The 26,922-nt window shown below is 43.5% G+C and overlaps 2 protein-coding genes across 5 annotated transcripts in view; both read right to left on the bottom strand.

Moving 5' to 3' along the window:
* The window catches only part of tnrc6c1 (trinucleotide repeat containing adaptor 6C1), a 65,450-nt gene extending 50,871 nt beyond the window's left edge, over positions 1–14,579 (bottom strand). Inside the window, exons 1-2 of the mRNA XM_079746747.1 lie at positions 14,526–14,579; positions 2,808–2,910 (exon numbers count right to left, since the gene is read on the bottom strand). Of these exons, the coding sequence (XP_079602873.1) occupies positions 2,808–2,870 (63 nt within the window). The 5' untranslated portion in view covers positions 2,871–2,910; positions 14,526–14,579. The remainder of the gene's footprint in view (positions 1–2,807; positions 2,911–14,525) is intronic.
* Positions 14,580–22,912: 8,333 nt separating this feature from the next.
* septin9a (septin 9a) overlaps positions 22,913–26,922 on the bottom strand; it is a 72,224-nt gene continuing 68,214 nt past the window's right edge. For 3 of the 4 annotated variants that reach the window (XM_079746067.1, XM_079746068.1, XM_079746070.1), the window contains 2 exons: positions 25,986–26,037; positions 22,913–24,526 (listed from right to left, as the gene is read on the bottom strand). In XM_079746067.1, coding sequence (XP_079602193.1) covers positions 24,382–24,526; positions 25,986–26,037 — 197 coding nt within the window. In that variant the 3' untranslated portion in view covers positions 22,913–24,381. Of the gene's footprint in view, positions 24,527–25,985; positions 26,038–26,058; positions 26,570–26,922 lie in introns of those variants that run through there. The other variant, XM_079746069.1, reaches the window with a different exon arrangement.

Below are 26,922 nucleotides of genomic sequence, written 5' to 3'. Positions count from 1 at the left end.
ATCTGGGATATGTTTGGTATGAGAACGAGTTGGAATGTTCTTTTGGGAGCAAAAAAGCGCATATATACTCATTCTGAAGTTGGCTGTTTTTAACCGATTCTACCAAAACGCTATAAACTTGGAACGATAGAGGCATGTCTCATTGGAAAAAACTAAATGCCTAAACCACTTACAAGGCTAGAAGTAGCCCGACACTTCTTTGGTTGTATAATAAGGGTCTTAATATATGAAACGAGGCTTTGATAACTTATTAAGTGTACAGATTGTTTATTGAAAAGGACATTTTATACACACAATACCATCAGTAGTTCACCCATCAACGCCATCTTGTCTTTAAGGCTGGATATGTAGGTTGGCGATCGCAGAGCTTACGTGTTGTTCACGGATGTCACAAGCTCTGTGTTCGCCAATCTACCTAGATTTTAGACAAAGTGTAATAAAAAAAGTATTTATCTTAATATGAAGATTAATCTGGTAGAAATGTATGAGGATATCTATAAAGGAAAGAAATATTCCCTTTCACCTGTAGTGTAATAATGGTGTCAACTGTTTCAGGACATTCGTCCCGGGTAGAGATTTTGGCACATATCCAACGTTCAATGGGGTCATATTATTCTGTAACAGTTGAGATATTCTCTGCTCAATGAAGTGCATACAAATCGTACCCAGGACCTAGACTATAAAGAAGGCAGTATGGAACAATATAATATATATAACAAGAATAAATTATAAAATGATGGTGATGTTGCTAGCAGTAATTGTAACAGTGCTGCCATGAACCCAGTGTGCTGGCCATTTGGGTCTGGGTGTTGGTCACATATCCTGCTCACTCTTGCCTTGCCGCCTGCTGATGCCGTCCCTCTTCCTCTACCCACTGGTCTTCCTCTTGCAGCAGGGCTCGCTCTTCCTGTCCTTTTTCCTGTGGCAGTCCCGCTTAGTTTTCCCTGTGATGGGTCTTTCCCCCTGCTATGGGGGGATTCCAGGTTTCATCAACAGTTGACATCGGTACATCCAATGAGGAGCAATCAGTCTTCCTGCAGCAAGCAGTATTCACACGTCACCAGACGCACTAACAAAAATCTTGATACAGAGAGGACATGATCAGCTGACAATATTTATGTAGCTACATTGAAAGAGCTGTCTTGTGTTTTAGCAAACGTTAGTACTTACTTAATGTCAAGTGCATAAATCATTTAGCATATACTTGTCTTTCTCTGTGTGTCACTACACATACTATGGTTTACTTTTGTGCTTATACAATTACAACAAAGGTAAGGTAAGACCATGAATATGTCAATGACTTCCAATGCAGGACATGTTATACGTAATATAATAATACACATGAGCAAGTCAGTCATGTCAGCAAATCATGTTGCAACAGCTGTGCATCATATCAAACTTAGCTTTCCAACAGAGTGATAACTGTTATAGATGGCTACATAGCCTAATTATTGATGTGACATTTTAATATCGATCTAGCTTACTGCGATGTCCTACGATATAAAGTTATAACAATGTTCAACACGCTGAACCGTAACTGTTAGTGTGATTGCTTTGATCGCGGATAACAGGGCAAGGCTAACTTAGCCCAAGATGTAATTCTCCATGCAACTCATCTACAGCTCATCTAAATTTAGCAGCTTAACGCTACCTTGACTGATGTTAGTTGAGGCTATTTCATTACAATGAAATGACATTAAGGGATTAAACGTAATGTGAATAAAACTTTCATACATTACCTTGTCCGTGAGCATGACCCATGAACCCACCCTGCTACACTATGTCATCAAACTAAGGCCCCGTCCCATTACTCTCCCCTTAACGAGAACACTTGCTTCGAGTTCCCTTCACAGTAAAGCCCCCTCAAAGAGGGAAGTGAGAATGAGGATATTTTCCTATGAAATGGGACACCACTAAAAAATATTGTGCAAATTAGCGTGGCGAACATGCTCCCCTACGTCGTGTGCAGCATTGACGTGTCTACACCACAGGAAGAAGCCTATTACTATGTTTATTCACATTTGAAAATGTGACCTTTGTATCGAAAATAAGACGTCTTACACATTCAGATCGTACAGTTAAATCCATTCTAGGGTTAATAATTTAACATGATGTATAACTGTTTGAGAAACATGGAAAAATTGCCACTTGCTGAGTTCGCAAGGTATCCTGGGTAATTCGTGATATTCCCTTTGCTGCAAGTTATGTATCGAGCTGGCTAGCTGCAAAGGGATGCTTTTAAAGGAAAACAGGCACTCCCTCTTGCTCCCCAAGTTTTGGAACACCCTACCGCTCCGTGGGAAACCGCAAAATGTAGGGCTAGGGCTCAAATCTAGGGCTAGGGGGAGTAATTGGACGGGCCTAAGACTTCTGTTTCTTTTCTTCTTTTTTGATTGAGATAAAGCGCCATCTAGTGGCAGAAAATGACACTATATATTTAACTGGGACACAATAAAAACCCTGACCTGTATAATGACATTTATATCATAAATGTCATCCTTAAATTGGGTCCACTAGGGTTACAATGTTCCTCACATTGTATGCAAGCTGACTGAAAACAACTAACAACTCTGGTGGCAATTAATTTGTGTGCTTCCAACAGTATAATTGGTATAATGTCAGCATGTGGGATTATTTGAGGACAATATGGTGTAATTACGTGTTAAAATGTACTTTACTATGGGGCACTTGACTCAAACAGCAATCCAATAGAGCAGTGGATTTATGCATTTTTTGTTGGCTAATTGTTTCTCAAGAACAGGCTGATATTTACAGTCATGGAGCTAGTGGCGTATCACAATACACACCTTTCTCACTCCATCTTCCTTCTTTTTCTTCTCGTCTTGTTTTTTCTTTTTCTTTTCTTCCATCAAATGATTATCTTGATTTATTCCGTGCTTCTTCTAGTGGCTACAAAAGAAAAAAAAATCTTTGCAATCCGAAAAGTATCAACATCAGAAGTACTAAACCAATCAGTGGAATTATTAATATTTTATGAAATAAATGCCAGCATCGAACAGAGCTTAATTGCGCTAATTAATAAAATATCAACTCAGAATTCAACATGCCTTAAAATACAATTATGAACAATGTTATGTAAATAGTACCACTAACGGGAGGACTGACACTGTTTAAAAACCACTACCTTGATGATACTCATGAATTCCAGACTGCTCTGAGCTTTACTATTCTCTTTTTGGACAATAATAATGTTGAATGCTGTGTGAACACTTGGTGTATTACAACCGTGGCCGTCGTGTGGGCTTCTTTGTTGCCCAACTCATCCAGTGATAACTTATTAAAATGCACTAGCTTAGTAGCTATCAGATCTCCAGGGGTAAGTCTACCCTTAGGCAAAACGGCAGCACGCCTACGACAATGACAGCATTATAGATCAAGCTAGGAGCAAACAAGGACAACTGCTTCACATGCGTGTGTGTAACTTCTGTCATAGCTCTATTCAAATATTGCTTATATCCCCTTCATGAACCAATGACAAGGCTACGTTACATCCCACTCCATTACTCAATGTGAAGAAGATTGCCTTGCAGACTCATGGGTTCACCTTCAGATCCACAAGTAACGTTTAAAGGTCCCATGGCATGCTACTTTATGGATGCTTTAATACAGATATTAGTGGGCCCCTAACACAGTATTTGAAGATGTTCCCCGAAATTCAGCCATGGTGCAGAATTACAGCCACTACGAGCCAGTCGCACATTGAGCTTTCCCCAAACGCGCCGTTTTGGTGTCTGTAGCTTTAATGCAAATTAGGAGGAGAGGCGGGTTAAGGAGGAGGGTGGGGGTGTGGCCCTGAGCAGCTTGCGGCCACGGTACCATGCACTCTGTTTAAAGTGGATGTATCGCAATGGCGAGGCGCACAGAGCCTTTGGCCGTGTTAGGTAAACATTCTAGAACACTCCAGGTGCTACGGCGGGAGTCCTGGAGCTCTATATCTAAATAATATGATATAATACATATATAACTATATCATAGGGCTCCTCGATTATGGGAAAAATCCTAATCATGATTATTTTGGTCAATAATGAAATCACGATTATGAGTATTCTTTAGTTTGAAAACATGTTGTATTTATTCAGCATGTCTCTCTTTCTTTGTAACAGAGAACTTTGAAATTTCACCTTAAAAAAATACACAAAATGGTCAAAAAGAAAATATTCCAATCTAAAATGATATGGTTCTGCCCTTCCTAAAAAAAAAAAAAAAAAAAAGAGAGAGAGAGAGAGAGAGAGAGAGAGAGAGAGAGAGAGAGAGAGAGAGAGAGAGAGAGAGAGAGAGATCTATTCGCCAAGAAAGAAGAGTTGAGGAAGAAATGGTTGGATTGAACATCCATTAACTGTGACCGCGGTGCGGGCACTCCCGCGACTCCCGGCTGCCACGTCTCCCGTCGTGCCCCAGCCACGGCCCGGGCACCGTGACCTTGGCCACGGCGGCCGTGGCCACGGCACTCCCGCGTCTTCGCCGTGCCCCGTGAACGAATGAATGAATGGCCCCGTGAGCGCGAGCGCGGCCACGGCACTCGCGTGTGCCCCGTGAATGAATGAATGGCCCTGGAACCGCGGGCACCATGACAGCAGCCCGGGCAACGCGGGCACCGCGGCCACGGCACTCCCGCGTCTCCCGCCGTGCCCCGTGAATGAATGAATGGTCCGGGAACCGCGGGCACCGTGACAGTGGCCCGGGCAACGCGGGCACCGCGGCCCGGGCAACACGGGCACCACGAAAACAGATCGTGCGCAGAGGCCTTATTAGGCCTATATATTTTGTATTTGAAATGTTACCGTCTTTTCGTGGAGACTACGCTCAGAGCAGCTGGAACCTAACAACAGCAAGAGGAAGGAGGAAAACGGGCTATGAAACAAAATTAGTTTATCAGCGATAGAGATCATGGCGATAGCTGATGTAACGGGAGTCCGGGCGTGTGCAGGACCGAACCGCGCTGTATGACCACTGTTACACTGCGCATAGACAGTAACAAGTAGCTGAGACGGTAGTGGGGTTAGAAACCAATGAATGAAAATAGCCTATTTTGTCACCCAAAAAAATTGAATTGAAACAATAAAAATCAAGTTCCCAGCGCCCCCCTAGGTTGTGCGAACGCCCCCGTTGAGAAACCATGATCTAAATAATATCATATAATACGTAGATATCTATATCATACAATACATATTATCATGGCCAAAAGCTGTGTGCATCTCCAGACGATATTATGAATCACAGCAGTAGACTGAGTCGTGCGCTGCCGGCTGCCCGCTGCCGGGCGGCGGTGCTTCGTGGTGGTGGTGCCTCGCGGCAGCGGGCGGCGGGGCCCAGGCGGGAGACAATCGCGGGCAACAATCCCTTTCTCCTCCATGTTGCAGTTCATGTACTTCAGGGAGTCAAAGCCAAAGTTCATTTCCCCCAATTCCTTCTCAACCATGGCTGAGATAACCCCAACTACAGTCTCGTTGTGGAAATACCAGAGACGCCAAAGAACCGACGTGTGATGCGCCATAACACCAACAGCAGAACGGTTATCCAAATAACAAAGAAGTGTACAAAACTTGCGTTACAGTGTGTGTAATCTCTCACACACACACACACACACACACACACACACACCACACACAAACACACACACACACACACACACACACACACACGGCGCTCGTACGGTTGTAGCTCATTGTCTCATTGGAAGGCCAAATTCTCTGGGCTGGCAAGGCAGAGAAAGGGGAGGTGGCATCTCCCCTTATGACAACATACGGGGAAAATTCCGAAACGGCGCGTCTGAGCTTTGTTTTTTTTTAAAGGCGGAGCAGAATGCCTAGTGCTCGTTTTACACCCAACGAAATTTCTAGCTACTGGGGGAGCATAGGTAGGCTAGGGGAACTCACATTAATGTTAGAAAACCTCAGAAAGTGAAATTTTCATGCCATGGGCTCTTTAAGGCAAGTCCATAGATCATGCTCATCCAAACATAACCACATCCTAACCTGACAGACATCATGGGTCCCAACGTCAAAAATGTTCAGCATGCAAATTAAGGCCTGTACACCAAGTTCATCGCTCATCTATCGGGCGGCCAAGCCAAGCGTTTAACTGAAACCTACGTTATCCAGATACCCATAGAAAGCGTTTGGCCACTCAGAGGATGAGATATAGGCCATTAAATTAAAATTATAATAGGAAGAACTCCTACAACAATTTGTATCCAAAGAAACACTGAATAGCTAATAATTAATATAATCAATTGTTATAGGGGCCTTTAACGTAGAACTCATAAGGCATAACAATTTCCAACAATACCGAAATACGACACATTCAAACTTAAGGTAGCTATGTGGAATTTCAATGAATTTGCTGACATCAGCTACGTTTCCTCTGATTCATCTTGGTAAATATGCTCATGCCCGCCACATGCACGTGATCGGTGCGTAACACCGTCAGCAAATGACTTAATAAATGTCTGTGTCGCGCTCGTCTTGGTCGTGCTCTGGTTGTTGCACGTATTTGGGTACATTCCTCATATTGATAGACATGCATTGCTTTGCTGCTGGTGTTTCCACCTCTGGCTGAAACAAAGAGGCGACACAACTTACAACGTTTGTAAGTCGAGGTCAGAGATCTTGAAACCAAACCAGTTTCAAAAGATGATCAATGTCTATCTGCTCACTGCCCACTGTTTTTACCTCAGCTGTTGATGCACGTGTTTTTGTTGTTTACTGCATTAGGTTTTCATTCAAATAAATCGATGTGGCTACTAACTACCATCACTGAAAGTGAAATTTTGAAAACAATATGAATTCAGATCAGAATTTATGAATACATAACACTATCCATGGTATAGCAAAATCCATATTGTGGCGAACATATTATGTTCATTCACGTTCATACAGCCCAACACTGTCTGGACTGTCAGAGAAAGACTAAAACGTTCTGAACACAGGTAACAAGGCCCGGTTTCCCAAAACCGTCTTAAAGCCTCATATCGCTACGTCATTCGCAACCTCTACTTTAAGTTCTACCTTAACATCTCGCATGTTTCTCGAAACGTTCTTTGCTATGAATCTCTTCCGTAAGTCGTTCATTGGTAAGGTTGGTCTGAAGCGCTCGTAGAAACTTCTTAGCTCTAACGTAGTGATGGTTCAGCTTCTGACGCTAGTCGCCGCCACTGTAACCTTTAGAAATCCCCATTGCGTATGGAACTGCAACATTGGCAGTGTTGCGTGTCACCAATGGGTTTAAGTCATTCATGAAGAAACTAATTGCTGGAAACACACAAGCACAAAATGAAAGGATAGACATGCAGGATAGCAGTGTTACGAGAGTAGCGTATTTGTGTGAGAGAGAGCGGCAGCGCGCGTGTGAGTGACGTCAGCGAGTGAGTGTACGAGCGAGGAGAGCACTAGACTGACACACGCTGGCGCCAGCCTAGTGTCAAGAATCGGTGGCCGCTTCATTCCGACCATATTACGACCTATAAGCAGCAGAGCCACTGCCGGTCGAGAGAGACAGAGAGATTCAGAATGTGTGTGCGCAGGCTACACCTTTATGTATATGTCAAATCCACAAATTCAAAAAAGGGTCAACGCTTTGTATTATGGATACTCCAAGTTTTGCATTTATTTATATATATTTATATATATATATATATAAGTGTCAAGAATATATATATATATATATATATATATATATATATATATATATAGCCACTCAGAGCCTAATTGTTTGTCAATTTGCAAATTTCACAAATATCTTGCAGAATTGTGCATGCCTTGACACTAGCCGTGTTTACATGGACCCTTCTGATCCAATTAGAAGTGGAAGAATAGCTCAATCTGAATAAAAAATGATAATATTTACACCTCAATCGGAATACCATTGTCGGATCGGAATAGAATTCCATGCGGAATAGGAGAGGTGGTGTAGTCCGCTATAATCGACATGTTTACTCTTATTCTGATTGGTTTGGGGTGGGTGCGGCTACTTTTTAACTTAGAGCGATGGCAATTGCAGTTGTATAGAAAGTCGCCGGTCATTATCGAAAATTTTCCCGATAATGTTCTGTACAGTATTATCCCACATATATCATATAAGTCCAGACCAACATAACGGTTGTGCGCGAGAGACATACGGACGTACACTTACCACTTTTGTAAATGCAATATATACAGTACATTCAGATTGCATGATAGGAATAGATCTATTCCGATTAGAAATCTAATCGGATCAGAAGTGTCCATGTAAACGCGGCTACCGTCAATGTGGCACTTCCATGCGCAAAAGGGATTTGCACAGGTACAGTGGCAGCGACTAGCATCAGGAGATGAACCATCACTATGGTAGAGCTAAGAAGGTTCTACGAGCGCTTCAGACCAACCTTACCAACGAACGACGTACAAAAGAGATCCGTAGCAAAGATGGTTTCGGGAAACACGCGAAGAACTTAAAGAAGAGGCTACGAATGACGTAGCGTTAAGAAGGTTTTGGAAAACAGTTTGCATCCGTAGCCAATTGAGGCCAAATGAAATGGTTTGAATTAAGGATGTTGTCTCAACTGTTCTTTGTATGGGCCGTGGATACAGCAAGGTGAGATCACCTCGACTCGCTTCCAATAAATTCAAACACTCGCAACTTCAAAATAATATTGTATTTATTGTACAAATCAAAAATGAACAAAAGTGTCTTCTAAATGAAGGTAATTATACTAGGAAACGAATAAACCATTATAAGAAACGATTGAACGTAATAAGTGGTCGAAATACTTTTTTCAACCACCGCCTCTTTCCATTGACATTTAGCTTTCACCCGACAAACACAAACTGGCCGGGCGGTGCGAAAAGCCCGCACACAGACCCCTACAGGTAACAAAAAGCAAAGCAGTCTCAGCATAAACAGTATAAAATAATAAGCTAAATAAACTATTCAAGATTTAGTTTTCATTTCAAAAAGTCAATTTTCTGACTTTTTTTCTTTTAATCAGTGTAGGTTATGCTATGTTCGCCCATGGTTAAATAAATGTTTAGGCCTACTAGAAGGATTTCGAGCAATGTTTTATTTGCAAGGACTGCAGTATTTTTCAGAACGCTGTCATGCACCTGCGCATGAAATGGAAACTCGATCTCTGAGTAATCGATTTCAGCAGGTTCTTTCTGGAATGCGCCGTTTACGAACGACGTAAGGAGTGTTTCCTAAGAAGACTCCTAAGAGACCGTTCCTGAACCACGCCTACAGAGGTAAACACAGTGTTTCCCATACATAGACCAATGTGTGGCGCAGCGCCACAGAATTACCACCGAGCACCACAAATTTATTCTGCTTTTATTTTTTTACGCGATTTTGAAATATAAATATCGTTCCATTCATTTATCTCCGCATAGCACTCTTTCTCCCTGTCATTCTCGTACGCACACGCACACAGAGACAAGCGCGCATACATGCCAATGCTGCGCGGGTACACTACCACTTATTGGATCAACCCGCGTATCACTGATAGATGCACACGCACTGACAGCGGATTCGCCCGCTCCTCCTCTCAACGCGCCTACAAAAACACATCTTATGCTGGATACACACTAGATGATTGAGAAAACGTGAGAGACCACACACCTACTCATAGATTAAGATATATTGCACTGTTTTTGTCGTTAATTGTGTGGAAGGAAACAACATTCAGTGCGTTTACATGGGAAAGCTAGATCGGATTAAGCCACATACCGATTTTGCGACTCGAACGGACAGTGTCACTTGTCTGAGTGTACATGGCCTTTAAGATAATCGAAAAATGGCCAGAGCATGGCTGACTCTGCTACGCTAGGTGGCGCTGTAGCCCTTTCAACAAGTGGTTACAGAGCCACCGGCTGACGTCTTTACGTCTCCAGCAATAACAAACTCAGGCGGCAGCGGCATTCCGCAGAAGAAAAAAAAAAATGTTTTCAGTAGACAGCTGTCAGTTCACTTCGGGTCCATGTCATTTCTCTGACGCTTCATTGTTCTTGACTCTCGGTCGTATGCGGACTCCTCCGGCGGCGGAGCAGCGGGAGGAGTCCAGCCCGAGGAGTCCGCATACGACCGCGGGTCGGAACAAATGGAGCATCGGGGAAATGACATGGACCCGAAGTGAACTGACAGCTGTCCCACATACGGCAACAATCCCTTTTTCTCATATGTCGCATTTCAACCTGGACTTCAGAGAGTCAAAGCCAAAGTTCCTTTCCCCCCAATTCCTTCTCCACCATAGCCGAGATAACCCCCACTACGAGTCTTTACTTGTTGTGGAAGTACCAGAGAGTCTGAGAACCCGACGCAATCTTTAAGATTGATAATATCAGAGAATATCCTCGTCAGCTCGGTCGCGGCGCAATGAATGACTAAAGATCTTTTAACAGATGTGCCCGAGGTTGCTACTTTACAACCTCGTTGATGACCAACGTTTTGGAAAACATGTACTTTTAAATAAGCCTTGGGTGGAATCGAAGCGTAGTGTGTACTGAACGCATGTTGATGATGCACTTCTTACCGGGGATAGCTACATTGGCACGACACCGGCTTCCTCCATCTTCTGCGCCACCTTTTAAAATAAATTACCGTTTCTCGTTTTCTGATGGCGACAACCATAAACATAAAGAAATAATCAAATATTAATATTTATGAAGAAATAAACATTATTTATATGTCTATGGCGACAACAACACGACTACCGTCTCCTTTTACTTCCGGCTCACGGCCCCAAGATCTCGAGCATGCGCAGAACGCAAACTCCGATATGCGACACAATGCTGGTTTACATGCAGGTAGAAAGCCGACTACGAACGAGTTATCTAGGTGCTCTTATCCGATTTCGCTTGTCCGTTCATTCTGTGCGAAGTAGATCGGTTTAAGGTGTTTACATGCATCGGTCTGCAAAGGAGCGGCAAGGGTCGCGTTTCCACCGTCAAAAGTGGGCGTGATCCAGACCGAGGCGTACTCGTCTCGCAGTACTCCTCCGCTGGGGTACTGAGACGCCTGAAAGGGTACCGGCAAGTTCGAGCTACACACGCCGTCAGTGGACAGAGTCGCACTTCCGTGCGACAGGAGGACAATAACAAACAAACATTATCCGCGAGGTATTTCTGGACAACGGCGAAAGCTTTGTTTATGGAAGAAAATGTCACGCAAAAGTTTGCTGACCTTCTTGGACGTCCTACACTGTTGATCTTTGTTCATTGTGCGCATTCTTCTTTTTCCTTGGATTTATTAGCAGGCTACACTGTGTCGGGCTGCTATGAGGTCACGATAGTAACGTAGCTGCCGCGGCTATCGCTTAAACCCCCCTCCCTACCATAAGGGTACTGTCGGCGGTGAAAACGCGAGCCGTAACTGAGCTGCGCCGAACGCTCGCTTTGGATAAAAGTGGCTACTACCTGACAATTAAACCATTAGTAATGAAACAGATCTCAACATGGGTTGAATCCAACTCCACACCACTGATCCAGGAAACAGCAGTTTTTCAACCTCAATATGAAGGACGAGTTGTCCTAATGGACCTTGACCTTAGCTGCTTTATTGTCCTTCTCCATGCCAAGGCCACCGTAGCCAGGTCCACTGATTCCCATCATAAATATGTATTCTCTTTTGCCAAGAGGCTGGGCTTGTACACTGCCAGTGCAGTTGCCATGCTAAAAATAGCAAGTTGCTACTCTATTGAAAGGCATCGGAGAGTGGCAGTGACGGTGGGTGGTGTCATGGTGGATCAGGGAGGGGGAGAGAGATGAGGGAGACGCTCTGATTCATTTGAGCCACTGTCAGACAATGACACAGCTAGGGCCCAGGGGAGGATGGACAGAATCAAACACTCAATTTAAACAACAGTAAAACAGTAAATGCATAACTACATATTAAAATCCTTTGGCTCATCATCACTCGCCGGTGCGCCACGCTCATATTGGGCTGCTTGTTATCAAACAACATCCTGAACTGCTACTGGGGAGGCTAGCAGTAAACTGCTGACTGGTTGGCTGGCGGCTTTGGGCTAGAACTCAAGTAGGGATGGAGCCAAAACAGCTTTTTCCAACTATGAGCACCTGGTCTAAAAAAGATTGTGCTTAGTAAGAAGTGTATAGCCTTATAGCCATAGCTTCTTCAAAAGTAAATCAAGATAATGAAGTATCCATTCTGTCTGTCCCATAAAATATCATGCATTGTCTCACTAGATAAATAACTAGTGAGTGTATTCATTGCAGAATAACTTTTTTTTTTTGCAAATATATAACAAAGTCCCTGCGTTGGTAGGCATATGCTAAGCTTGCATGTTAGCCACGGGCTAAGATTAAGCTGCAGCAATATATTTACTCTAAGCTATGTCTATTCAGTAGGCATAGGCAGAGTAACTTTGGCTGGTACAGGCAATGTAGCTGCCTGCACTTACCTACATCAGTAGGTCGTCTACATCACTAGGTGAGTCCAAAGCTATATCAGTAGACATATGCTAAGCTGCATCAGGAGACGTAGGGGAAGGCACATTTTAAGCTACATCAGAAGGCACTGATTTAGCTACATCACTAACCACAGGCTAAGCTACACGAGTGGCAGTAGGGAGGGACTGACATTGTTATTCCCTTAATCCTAGTTTCTGTACTCAAGATGAATGTAACCCAGGTATCTGATTGGGGGATGTGAAGAGTGAGTGTGGCCAGGAATGCCATCACTGCAAGACAAACACAGGCGCAACGAGCATCTGAAAGCATGCTAGCTACCAGCGGTGCATGCACAACACACATACACCTGAACACATGGGGACCAGGACTCTTTCAACACAACTCTCTAAAAAGAAAATAGAACTACAGCAGTCCAAACCAAAGCAGCATCATACTGTAAAAAGTAGGATGTCCTAATGATGGCTCTGTAGAGCACATTAAATATCTCAATCTTAGAAATGTGAGGCAAGTGGTGTTTCCAATTACAATATTGAAACACAAAGGGATTTTGTGTTTTTGTAGCACTGCAAAATGAAGCAGAATGTCCACATTCTGTACATTACCTGAGCTCCTGACTCGTTTGATTTCTACCTATATTCATATGAGATATAATTATTTCACCAACTACCTGTTCCTACTTAAATCTTTGAGTTAAAAGAGATGCCAAGAGTCGGAAACGTAACAAAAATGGGTTTAATTCTTTATCAGAGAATGCGTTATGGAATTAAACAACCCAAAGAGGAAGAGAAGATCAATAAGCTTTTGCCTTCAAGGATGATGATCTCATAAAGGGTGTCTCAAGACAGCTATTCACTGAGCCGTAGCCTATGACAACACCACTTAACTGTCGGTTAAGCTTCTGATCACCAGCTCCTTGCTCCTGCACTGTAGGTCCATGGGAAAAAGGGCTGACCAAAAGAGTCCAAACTGAGAGCAAGGCTATATGTTAAACAGCAATAAGCACACGATGTTGCCTCTTTTTGTTATCATACCCCCTTGGCGCCTCCCTTTGAATACACTGGCCCTTTCACCAGCGTGGGCAATGACAGGGCCCACTGACCCCATCCCCGAAAAACACCAACGACACCTCTCTGCCCTGCCTATCTGGGACACAAATTAATTAGCGATGTCAACAAGTGAGCAATGGATCACGCATTATCGAAGGGATGTGTGGACCATATGTGCAAAAGTGTGTACGTGAGGTTATAACAGAGACAGAATGGCATTCACCTGCAGTGAAGCAGCTTAACAATAATTCATCATTCATGCACGCATGAACTTACGGTTTCTTCGGCTACAGCACCGTTTTTTGACAATTTGCGATTTAAAAATAAAATATAGTTAAGCATTCATTTAACATAGCATCGGTTTTATCTAATTAGGAAAAGCAAGCTCAAAAAACAATTCCCTGTTAACCTAAAAACCTGCGGGGGATATGGTTACAAAAGTCATAGCGAAACGTTTAAAACAATTATCAATTTCGTCAAACTTGACAGCACAAAAAGCAAGCATTAGTTGAAAGGTGGCCTCAGCTGAACCTGGGTATCGAACATTTTGTCCAACATAATGCTCAATGCATTTCATGCATGTGCAAAATGCTTTTTAAGTGCAATTGAATCAAATGCAACATGTATCAGTGTTATCGATACAAAATAAGGAAACTGCCTATTCAAAATACCAGAACAAGAATTGGCAGTGAGAGTTGTATTTTTTCATAAGGACCCCTGTTAGCTGAAGGAATTAGCATTGGGGGATATCATTTATTTGAGGTACATCATATATGCAAGCTAAAGTCTGTGTGCATACAGATTTGAAAGACAACATTTTAAATCTTCACAGACTGGCAATAATAAAACCCTAGACAATGGAATAACATCGACGTCAGAGGGATTACCGCTAGGCTGAATGACCGAACGGCACAACATGTTTCACTACTTCCACTGTCCTGCATTAGATGTTTTACAATCTTATTTAAAAGTTAAACTAACATTAGCTATACCCGAGGATGCGTAAACAAGTTATTGCAAGCTCGTCCGGATGTATAGGGTGTCCATTAGTGTTCCCTACCATGAAGTGTTCACTGGGTTCTTGTCGACGCTGATGCCTCTGCAGCCATTTTGTAGTAACTGGTCGGGAAGGAAGGAAGGCGCTTGCAACGCTCGCATCGCCGCTGCGGGGCCACGTGACCATCAACAACAAACACACTAGTCCCCCTTTTCTTACGCTCCGCCTCGCCGTAACTATGACAACAACTGTGATCTTCCATCTTTCTCTCACCTGGCATTTTATTTCATTCCTCATCTGGCAGCGATTGATCTGAGTTCGATACGTTGCTGTGTGTGTGTGTGTGTGTGTGTGTGTGTGTGTGTGGTGTGTGTGTGTGTGTGTAGGTGTGTGTGTGTGTGGGTGGGTGTGTGTGTGTGTGTGTGTGTGACGTAGTTTTGCATATCACGGCAAGTAATTTGTCAGTATGACTGTCAGTAACCTGCCAGTATGACTTTCACGATAAGGGAAGACGAGATGAAATGGAAGGCAGACCATTTAATGGAAGTAGCATGCTCTATTTGCACCAACAGAGGGCGACACGTTGTAATTTTTACTTGGTTACTACCACCACAGGGCTCTCTAATTATGCAATTGACACACACACACACACGCACACGCACACGCACACTCAATAATTAATCAGTCCATACTCAATCATTAAACTTGGCCTCCAGGAGTCTTCTTTGTATATGCTAAACCATATTTATACCCACAACATGGAAAGTCTTCATACAAGATCACTTTCCTGTGGAATTAGCGATAGGTCTTTCAAATTCGAGCCATTGAGTAATTATTTTTTTCTGCTTGGTCTTAAAATGTTACCTCTATTGTGCCTTTCATCCGCAACATAACCTGGTCAACAGCAACATATCCACTCTGAATAGTTCCCCATCTGAAACCCAATTCGATGCAGAAAGGCAATGTAAACTGTCATTCATTTGAAGAATAACTGTCATTGGCCCTTCTACACTATTCAAATTGTGCTAATGTTCATAAATACATATGATATTTGTATATTCCCACCAATAAGTACAGTTTATGGCTCATTGTCCCCTCCTCCTCCACAAAAAAGGTATGTAAAAAGGTATGTAACTCACATTGCATGCTCCTTTGTGAATTGACCCTCCAATGTGACTTCAAATGCAAAAAAACTTATTTTTTTTTTTAAAGAGATATGAAGCTGTGGTCTGTAAACAAGCAAAAGAGTATGAGATAGATATATAGAAAAATAAACACACTAATAAATAACAACTAGCACAGAGACCAAAAACAAAGAAATACAGAAAAAACAAGACAGATGTTGCTGTGTATTCCCTGCAGGTCAGCAGCATCACCTCCCAGCATCCAGAGAGCACGCGGATATATACGTATATATATATATATATATTTATATTTATATTTATATATCACTCATGCTGGTGCCACTTCAAACAAACGCGGGTCTGCTGACGGAGTTCTGTTGTTTTACAGCCTCAGCCTCCGCGACTCCTCTAATGGGTCTGCATGCAAAAATGGCAATGTATTTAGTCTTTGGTGCAGATACATGCACAAACATGCACACGCCGATGTTCTAAGATGATGAATGTCTCCTTGCGGCGCAGCAGGTCCCCGAGGTCTCGAGGCGGAGAAGCTAGCATTGGGGAGGAGCCTCCCCTCCCATATCCTCTCCCCTTCTCCTCTCCTCCTCCCCCTCCTCTCATCCTCTCACCTCCTACTCCTGTCATTATCCCTGCGCCTCCTCCTCCCCTCCCCTCCTCTCCTCCCCTCCACCTCCCGTCGTCATCCTCCCCCCTCCTTTGTGACTACTCTTCCTCATCTTCCCCTCCCCTCTTTCCCTCCGCCTCTCATCCTTTCTTCCCGTTTTCTATAAATTACACACATAACTTTGTCATTAAACACCTTGCAGACAACACAGCGTTTATAAAAATGGGTAGCATCCCCCCCGACACACACACACACACGCACACATACACCAGAGGGGTACTATCTCAGAACTCTTGTTTCCATCCTTCAGTCATCACTATCCTACAACACCAACCATCATAACCACATGAATAATTCAAGCTTTAGCGTTATTGTCTGCTTAATAATTCAGCAGGTCTTAATTATAGGCTTGATAGTCTACAGCAGGTCACAGGGAATAAGCTTTCTAGCAGCTTCCATTCACTCCACACCCGATAGCTATCCCTTTCTGAAGGCTGTATAAAATATAGGAAGGACGTGGGATATTGAATAGGAATCCACTTCAACTTTATTGGCATCGCGCATTTCATACGCAATGGAATGTGAGATGCAAATAAAGGGAAATATGAAAAATAAGATTAGACTGAAGAACAGTAATGTAGGCAACTATAGGGCTATGGCAGATAGTACTAATCCCCTTGTACTAAGTATAAACTTAGTACAAGGGGTTAGTAGATACCCGCATCATCCTCACACCATTTAGTGCAACCCTTACGAAAGTCTGAGGGAAACCAGATCAGAAGGGTCAGAGGCACACTTAACAACCAATGAAGCGTTGCTAAGAAGAAACGAGTAATGGATCATGGCAGGAGTGCAAACACTAGGCTGCCCTCGGGATTTAAAATGCCTCACTATGTATTAACCTTTATGAGCTTGGGATAAGAAGTGTAAACATTTTATTATAAAGGTTTTATTGCTTCTCGTCTTGCGTCATTGCATTGCTACACCGTAAACATCCTGTATCAGATGCAGTTGGAAAAGCTCTCACCCCCTCATAATTTCAACTTTCTCCTTCCACCCCCTACCCCCTTACCCCCACCTCACCCTTGGGTCTCCTCCCGTGTTTTCAAGTCAGACCACATATGAAGAGAGGCAGAAGAAACATTCTTAGTAGCATCCTTTACATCTAGACCTCAGAGAGAGAGGAGAGAGCGAGAGAGAGTAAAGAACGAGAATGAGGTTCAGGAGCGAGAGAGAGAGACAGAGACAGAGAGAATTAGATAAGTTAGAAAGAGAGGAGAAATAGAGAAGAGATAGAGAGCGATGGAGAGAATGATTGATGAGATTGAGAGGAGAGAGGGAGAGAAAGAGATAGTGACACAGCCAGAAAACAGACGTGATATGAGAAGAAATTTGAAAACAGGAAAATCAATATGGTAGAAGACATGGTGGAGAGATAAGGAGGATTGCTCATTCAAGGCCTGGTTGACAATTTAATTTAGTCTCAATTAAGCATGTGCACAGTTATCATTTTCCCATTCAATCCATTAGAATGATAGAATATAATGGATCAGATAACATGCCAATTTGTAGCTGTCTTCATGCGTGTTGAAAACCAATTGGGTAAAATTGAAAAAAAAAAACAAGAAGCATTGCTGCATAGGTAAAGAGAAAGAGAGGGACAGAGAAAGCAGTAGATGGACATTTTTGTAAACAACCTGGAAAAAAAGACATAATACATGGCTTTTAACAGGGCTTGTGTTGGGCTTTTCAGCACAGATAATACAGCGCCCCCAACTCTTATTTTATCGTGTTGTAGTCTATTCATATTAAACCCAGCTTGAATAGCAATTGCCTCTCTCCTTTACCCGCTTCGCACCTGACATGTGCTATTATAGCAGACTTTTTCATGATCTCCCCTCTCAATCATCTCATTTCACCATAGCTCCCGGTGTTTTTCCACCAGCCCCTCCTTCTCCTCACCTGCCTGCCTGCCACTCATCAGCCCAACTCTCCTTACCTGTTTGCACTCATCTGCTTCTGACCACTAATCAACCTGGTATATAGACTCCCCTCAGTTCACTCAGTGCCAGATTGTCGTATGTCTTCAGTACTCGTCTCTCAAGCGTTTGCCGGACTGATTCCCTGTTATCGACCCTCCCTGTCCCCAACCTCCCTGCTCTGTCTCTGTCCCAGTGATCGACCCTGCCTTTCACCCCCCGACAATCCTAGGCGATCCTAGCCTCCACCACATCTGATGTTCGGCAAGAGGCGGCGAACCAAGAGCAAGGGTTTGCCACGTTAGCCACCCAGGTCCAGCAGCTCACCCCCGCTCTCGCTCAGACCATCGATCTTCCTGCCTCCCGGGATCCACCTCCACCGGCACCAACGCAGCAAGGGGGAACGATGCACGCCAGCCTGCTCCTCCTTCCAAACCTTTGCCACCGAGCTACGCAAGGTGTTTGGGGTGGCATTGCAGGGTCCCGACGCCTCAGGTGGCCTCCTTGGGCTCCGCCAGGGGTCGTGCTCGGTGGTGGACTACGCCATCGACTTCCACATCCAAGTGGAAGTCGAGGCCCAGGTTGAAGCTTTCCTTTTAGGACTGGCCGATTACGTCAAGGATGAGTTGTTTTCTCACAACCTGCCCTCCTCACTCTAAGGCATCATCGAGCTGTTTTCGCGTGTCGACAGACACATCCAGGCCAGACGACGGGAGAGGCGCTCGGATCATCGTCCGACCAACTGTCCCTCAGCTCTTCCCTGGTCGCCATCTCCTCCTGCCGGTCAACCTACGAGGGAGTTTGACCCCATGCAGATTGGCCGGGCCAGCCTCACCCCCGAGGAGAGAGATGCCGCGTAGTCAGATGGGACACTTCCTGTCCAAGTGTCCAGTAAAAGCCTGGGCTCACCAGTGAGGGAGGAGGCCATGATGTGCCACACATCCAAACCCTCCTCCAACCAGTACTGGGTTCCATGCGCAACAGGGATTTCTATAGGTAACTGTACAGTGGTGGCGATGTTGGAGTCAGGCTGTCCTATCCCAGAGGGCTGCCGCCGACCAAAAGCTGCACCCCTGCACCTTCTTCTCTAGGCGGTTGACCCTGGCCGATGAAAACTATGACATTGGGAAAAGGGAGCTTCTCGCTGTCAAGTTAGCCTTGGAGGAGTGGCGACACTGGCTCGAGGGGACGGAGCTGCCATTTCTTGTATGGATACCATCCATACCACCGCCCTGATACCATCCTTTCACCCTTACGTCTGGTCGCCACTCACCATATACAAGTTTAGCAATGATAAAATCTTCTCAATAGAGCTTAAGTGTGACCGCCCTCTTTCTTTAAAAGCTCTGGTTCCGGAAGCGCTTTCCAGAGGGGAGGAGGGTAAACAGTCTATGGTTGTGTTGAGAAATGTTCTTTGTGATGCTGCATGTTTTACGCAGTCCCCGCTTTCTCTGGACATTCTCGATGGAGGAGAGTGGGGAACCTCAGTTGCGTTGGGCCATTTTCTCCACCCTTTGCAGTGCTTTCCGGTCCGAAGCGGAGCAGTTACCAAACCACACTGACACAGTTGGTTAGTATTCTCTCGATGGTGCTGCGATAGTTCACCAGGATCTGAGGAGACAATTGGGCCTTCTTTAGTCTCCTCAGGAAGAAAAGGCACTGAGCCTTCTTGATCAGGGCAGAGGTGTTGATCAATCAGGAGAGGTCCTCAGAGATGTGGACCCCCAGAAACATGTGACACACTCAAACTCCATCAACGCCACCAACGTCCGTTAATGTGGAAGGGGTAGTGTGTGCCACCTTTAGACCTTCTGTAATCCACGATAATCTCTTTGGTCTTCTCGGTGTTGAGGGACAGGTCTTTGTCGGCACACCATGCACTTAGGTGCTGGACCTCCTCCCTGTATGCTGACTCATCGTTGTCGCTGATGAGACCTATCACCGTTGTGCCGTCTGCAAACTTCAGCACACAGCCCTGCGGGACGCCAGTGTTCAGGCTGAGGGTGGAGGAGGTGTGATCAGTAATCCTAACAGACTGCGGTTTTCTGGTCAGGAAGTCTTCCAATTGCGGAGGGAGGGGTCAATATCCAGATCACAGAGTTCGGTAATCAGTTGGGAGGGGTTGATGGTATTGAACACTGAACTGAAGTCACAGAGCAAGCGTTGCTTTTGTCAAGGTGGGAGAGGGCGGAAGGTAGTGCCCTGGAAATGGCATCCTCCATTCTCCTATTCTGGCGGTAGGCAAATTGAAAGGGGTCCAGTGTCGGTGGAAGACAGATTTTGATCTGTGCCAGGACCAGCCTCTCGAAGCACTTCATGACAGCTGGGCGGAAGTCGTTTTCGGCTCTCTGCAACGGAGTGTTAAGGCGGTTTAAGCGGTGGATTCAAGGCACTCAGGGACAACTCCTTGGGCTAGTGACAGTTTGAAAATGTCAGTCCAGACCTAAGTCAGCTGCTCAGCACAGGACCTGTAGACACGTCCGGGGACACCATCAGGGCCAGCTGCCTTCCGTGGGTTAACCCTGCTCAGCGCTGCATACACGTCATCGGGGGAGAGTGTGAGGGGCTGGTGGCCTCCAGGGAGTGTAACACCCTTAAAAGGGGAGAAGTAAATAATCACGCTCAACATGGTGCTTTCTTTGTCGTGGCTTCAACAAGAATGTATTACTATTTCAAGTATTTATATAGGTACAATGTTCTTCAAAATAAAAGTATTAAAGGCAGAAAATATACAATTTGTTCACATTCAAATATTAACTTCACAGTCTGGTTGTCTTCTTAACTTTACCATTTTCTCACTTATTAAGTAAACTCAAACAAAATATTGCACTTGTAGTCATTCCACTCGTGTTATTCCCATCATTCCCTCTCTTAAAGAGTTACATTGTGAATCAAACAAATCCATACTCAGGCCTTAATACACACTTTAACATTAGCTTACAACCTTACGTATGCCCAATGTGTTTTACTTGAACCAAACTCATACATGGTCTCATCAATACTCAACACACAAGCAAATAAGACGCAACACTGAGAATATACCATTCACATCTATGTGAAATTGAAACTCTGCTATCGAAACCTATCAAAATGTCCCTCTGAAGAAAAAATGATGCACACTTGTATCATATGAATACACTTTCAGATCAGCAGCAACACACTAGTCGACTTTATATAAAACACTGTTTTTATTCACTTCCAAAGAGGGCACATTTTCACAACAACCAAAAAATCTAATACTCAATACTGTACATTGCAGTACGGTACAGTCCGGTCACGCTAGACTTTCGATGTTGCAAATGCTAGCAAAGCCACGAGTGGGATTCTAAACATACATAAAACTGACAATCAACTGATTGGTTACCTGAAAAACGGGTCAGCAAACATAAAGACAGGGTATAAGCATTTCCTGGTCAGCCCAGACAAAATAAATACAATATTACAAATAGCACGACAACCATGTGCGTGCAAACGAAAATAGACAATCAAATAAAAGAGACAATACTATGCCATTATCACAAAAATGTATTAAACAACCAATCTAGAGATAAGTGACAATGATAACATGACTTTAACAGATATTTCATGTAGACACGTTTCATGCTCAACCTACCTGCAGCAGATACCATCTTTTCTGCTGCAGGATACCAGGATGCAACACTGCACTGAAATATAGAAATAAAAGTCTTGACCCAATGATACAGGATTTAATTATTTACATTATTTACATACTCATTTTATTTACTCCGTTACATATATAAATATATATATAGAGAGAGAGAGAGCGAGAGAGAGAGCGAGAGCGAGAGAGAGAGAGAGAGAGAGAGACTAGAGACTTAAGTTTTAGCTTGATCTTTCCTGCGACCCAGTTGCCTTCCGTTCTGTGACCTCCACCAACCCAGACCCTTGTCACATAAGTGACAATGTTATGTGTGTTCCAACTGGAATCCCCCAGTTAATTATATTCTCTGAACATCTCGCTCTCTGATCATCAGGCTAATTTCCAGCTTGCCCTTAATTAAATGAGGGGAGTGCAATTTGCAAATTGTTCTATAAATTTGTGTGTTTGTGAGTGCCAAGGCACATTCCCAATGGCAGGGTTGGAGACTGAGACACTAGAAGAAGTTTCTGTGTGTTTGTGTCGGGGGGGATAGACAACAAGAAGGCGGGAAGGTGTATCCAAACGAAGGAAAAAAGGATGGGGGGGAGACAAATTAGAGACAAGAAATGCATAGAAACCATCCACCATCTGACTGAAAAGCACATGTACAGAATTTAAATATGTGCAGTGGCACATGTTGAAACTATCAGTTTTCATCATTAAGTGGGCTAATTAACCAATCAAAGGCAGACATTAAGTGAAAAAAAAGACAGGTGTTAAATAGTCCTACTCATCTCACTAGTAGATGTTATGCGCTCCTACCTTAACCACGTAGGGCAAATGCGGAATTCAACGTTCAGTTGCCCCAGCCAGCTCTGATCATGCCAAATAGGTTGATGTGTTGTGCCATGATTGACCCGACCCGAGGAATGTGGAACTGCATAGTTGTATAATAATGGAAATTATAGATATCATCTTGTGAGTTTAACATACTTCAAAGGCCACTCAGAGGTTTCTCAAGGTTTTTGGTTTTCTACTTCACTAGTGTGACCTTAAAATACCTTTGGGTCATGGCCTTGACTCTGCTTACATACAGCATTCATTAAAAAGAAAATGTGAAAATGTATATTTACAAGTTCAATCTTTATTTCTTTAAAGTAACAAGATATCAAAGGCAATAGTCTGTTAATAACAAAAGTACAAAAAATACCCAAATAATTGGATCTTCGATGAATATACAACACATCGATTGACCACTTTGGAAGTATTACATAACATCGACCAACTGAAAACGATAAAAGAAAAGGGAGTTGTGCAGTCAGAACATTATATTTTTGGGTTTTAGGAAATTTGGGATGCTAATATGTGCCAATAAATGCCTTATTGACAGCGACATATCTGTTCTCATTCCAGTTGTAGCTAATTTAGCAGATTAGCTACTGGAAATGCTAGGAATCAAGTGCCAATAAATAAGGCACTTTGGTTGACCAGACATTGTGTATGCATGTGTAAATCGGTGTGTGTGTGTGTGTGTTTGTGTGTGTGTGTGTGTATGTGTGCGTGTTTCCCTGTGTACATTCTGCACAAGTGTATCCAAAAAAAAAAAAAAAAAAGTTCACATCTTATATTGTGCATAAATACAAATTATCTTTAATCACTCTAAATGATTTTTAATTCTAAACAATATCATTTTTCTTACTGGGTATTACATAGGCACAACAGGACATCTGTACATCTGTCAAGACGATGCACTACAGACACAATAGGAAGGATTGGCTTGTGGGGGAAATAATTGGAACCTGATGTGCATTCTTGCATATGAGCATGAGCATAAGCATCATACGAGGACACGGGGGGAAAACCTCTCACAGCCCTATTCATGCTTAACCTTAGCATGAAATTTAGTAACCCATGACACTAACTGATGTATGAATCCAAGGCATCTGTAACACCCCTTGCCCACTGCATCCGTCCGTTGACGGATCTCATTGACTTTGCATGGGGCGATCCCGAAATGCATTGTGGGTCCGTCCGTTCCGTCTCTTGCGTTCAGAAGTTGAGAAAAATTGCACTTTTGAGGCTGCAACGGATCCGTCAGCCAATCAGATCGTGGCTCTGTCGGCAAATACCACTCCCCCATCCGTCCGACACGCCTTCCGTCGTCCGTTGACGGACGAATGCAGTGGGCAAGCTGCGTAAGAGATGGAACTATGCGGCTGCCTGATGGATACTATGCTACAGGGTCAGAAGAGAGGGGAACAAGGGACACCATCTTCAGCAACATCATCTGTTCCCTCCTCATTTTTGGGGTTGCTATGAAAGCAGTGCTGCGTTATTGTGTAATCTGAGAAGAAAAACACCCAGAAGTGTATAGTACGGCAAGCCAATAAAACAAAGACAGAAAGTTTAAACCAATACCTCTGGCAGGCTGTGTCCCAACCTGCTTTGGCAAAAGAGATCGGCGGTGAGAGTGAGAGTGAGAGTGAGAGAGGACATTTTAAAAAGATGGCCCACAGTAAAAACAGGACGCTGAAGGCTTTGGATGGACATTGGCACAAGAGCTCATGGGTGATGGGTTGGGAGCGTGGTTGCGCTACATCTCATGGGCAACCAGGCGGTGCTCTGGGAGGCCGTTAGCGTGCTCGGCGGCTACAGTGTTGTTCTCGTGAAGGCGCCGCACCCGGTACAGCTCATAGTGGATGCTGCTGGTGATGTCCTTGATGTTCTGCATGTGGGTTCTGATGGATGAGATCGCAAAAACATCAAACAGGTTCTAGGAGATGGCGGCGGTATGCATAAGGGTGCATCTCAATAAATTGTAGGAAATGTACTGAATTTAAATAATTTAATTAAAAAGTTTAACTCATATTATATAGATTCATTACAGCCAAAGTGAAATGTTTCAAGCCTTTATTTGTAATAATCTTGATGTTTATGGCTTACCGCTCATAAAAACCCAAAATTCAGTATGCAAGAAAATTTGAATATTGTCAAAAAGTTCAATATTGTAGACTCAAGGTGTCACATTGTAATCAGCTAATTACCTCAAAATACCGGCAAAGGTTTCCTGAGTCTTTTGATTGTCTCTCAGTCTGGTTCAGTAGGCTTCACAATCATGGGGAAGACTGCTGACTTTACATTTGTGCAGAAGACAGTCATTGAAATACACTCCAAAAGGAGGCTAAGCCTCAAAAGGTCATAGCTAAAGAAGATGGCTGTTCACACTCACACTGAGTGTGAACACTCCACTCCTGAACCAGAGACAATGTCTTTTCCAGCAGGACTTGGCCCCTGCCCACACTGCCAAAAGTACCTGGTTTACTGACCATGGGATTACTGTGCTTGATTTGCCAGCAAACTTGCCTGATCTGAACCCCATAGCAAATTGATGGGGTATTGTCAAGAGGATGATGAGAGACAGAAGACCCAACAATGGAAATGAGCTGAAGGCCGCTATCGAATCAACCTGGACTTCCATAACCTCAGCAGGGCCAAAGGCTGATTGACTCCACATGCCCTCTTCAGAGGGCCGACATTTCCTTATAAAAAATGATTTCTTTACTGGCCTTTTTTTGTAATATTGCACTATTGTATAGTCCACACTGGTCGGCTTAGCTCAGGAGGTAGAGCAGGTTGACTTGTGATTGGAAGGTTGCTAGTTCAATCCCAGGCTCCTCCTAGCTGAGGCTCAATGAGCAATACACTTGATACAATGCTACTGATGAGCTCGCTATCGCCTTGCACGGTTGACTCTGCTGTCAGTTTGCCAATGTGTGTTTTAACCGTTCTAAGTAGCTTTGGATAAAAGCGCCTGCTTAATGTAAATGTAAATATTCTGAGATATTGAATTTTGGGTTTTCATGAGCTGTAAGCCATAATCATCAAGATGAATACAAATAAAGGATTTAAATATTTCACTGTTGGTGGAATGAATCTATGTCATGTAAAAGGTTCACTTTTTAAATTGAATTGTTGAAATGAATTACCTTTTCCACAATATTTTAATTCATTGAGATGCGCCTGTACAAGTCAGCGAAGAAAAATAACACGTCTGTGTGCATGTGTGTCTACCCACCTGCACAAACTCAGTCATTTTCCACAGTTCTTTCTACACACCAATTTTCTCGGAAAATATACCATCATAATAGAAAATCGATATATGTGACAGACCATGAATAGGGAGACTTTAGGGCTTACCTTATTAGCAGATCTCGAAGAAAGGCGAACTCACAGTGGGCTATGTTCTCAACTGTGGATGGAGACATGATTAAAAGTGTTATATAAAGTCAGGGGAAAAAAGGTTTTCGTACCTAGTCTGCAGATAGATTGATCGCAACACGCAAGGCGGAGAATCTGTGCTGCTATTTAAACCTGATTGAAGCCTGCTGGAAAATAGAAGAGTGAGAGCTCAATGGTTTCTCCCTCACAGAGGGGCCCCATGTTAATCTGTCAGTTCGAAGTGGTTTTGAGGCGAAGAGAGAGAGGCAGAGAGGCAGAGCAAGGGGTGGGAGGTTGAGATGAGTGGATGTTAGCACATTGCCAAGGATGACAGGTGAGTAAACGAAGCCTCCTTTGTGAGATGTTGAATAAACGCTGAGTACTTAGTGTCTTAAGGAGATAACTTGATAAATGTTTGAAAATCGATGTGTAACACAAGAGTGAACAGGTAAACTTCATCACCACAGCATCAATCTGTAGTAGTTTTTCATAACATAGACATATATACATACATCAATGTCGCCGCCATATTTGAGAGGCCAAGATGGAGGAACTGTAGTTATCTGGAGAAAAAGCAATATAACTTTTACATTTCTCTATCGATTACAAATTAGTTGTTTGTATTCAAGGGTCTATGATCTACTTAAAAAAAGCTGATCGAAGGGCCAAAGGGCCAAAGTGGCGTCTATGTATATATGTCTATGGTCCAGAGGACTTTCACTTGCAGCATAGAGGAGAATAGTGCTGGCTGATTCAAACTCAACACAACACAAAACGCAAAATAACACAATTCAAATTGACTTGTGTACACTTTTCTCCCTCCAACTTATTGGATGAGATACCTGGTGTCTGGGCAGAAACTAGGGGCAGATAGGGTAGTGGTTAAGGCGTTTTACAGAACAGACGATTAATGCCC

This window comes from Pollachius pollachius, assembly GCF_949987615.1.
Source record: "Pollachius pollachius genome assembly, chromosome: 11".
Lineage (NCBI taxonomy): Eukaryota > Metazoa > Chordata > Actinopteri > Gadiformes > Gadidae > Pollachius > Pollachius pollachius.
Note: the sequence above shows the minus strand (reverse complement) of the source record. Positions and strands in the feature narration are given on the sequence as shown.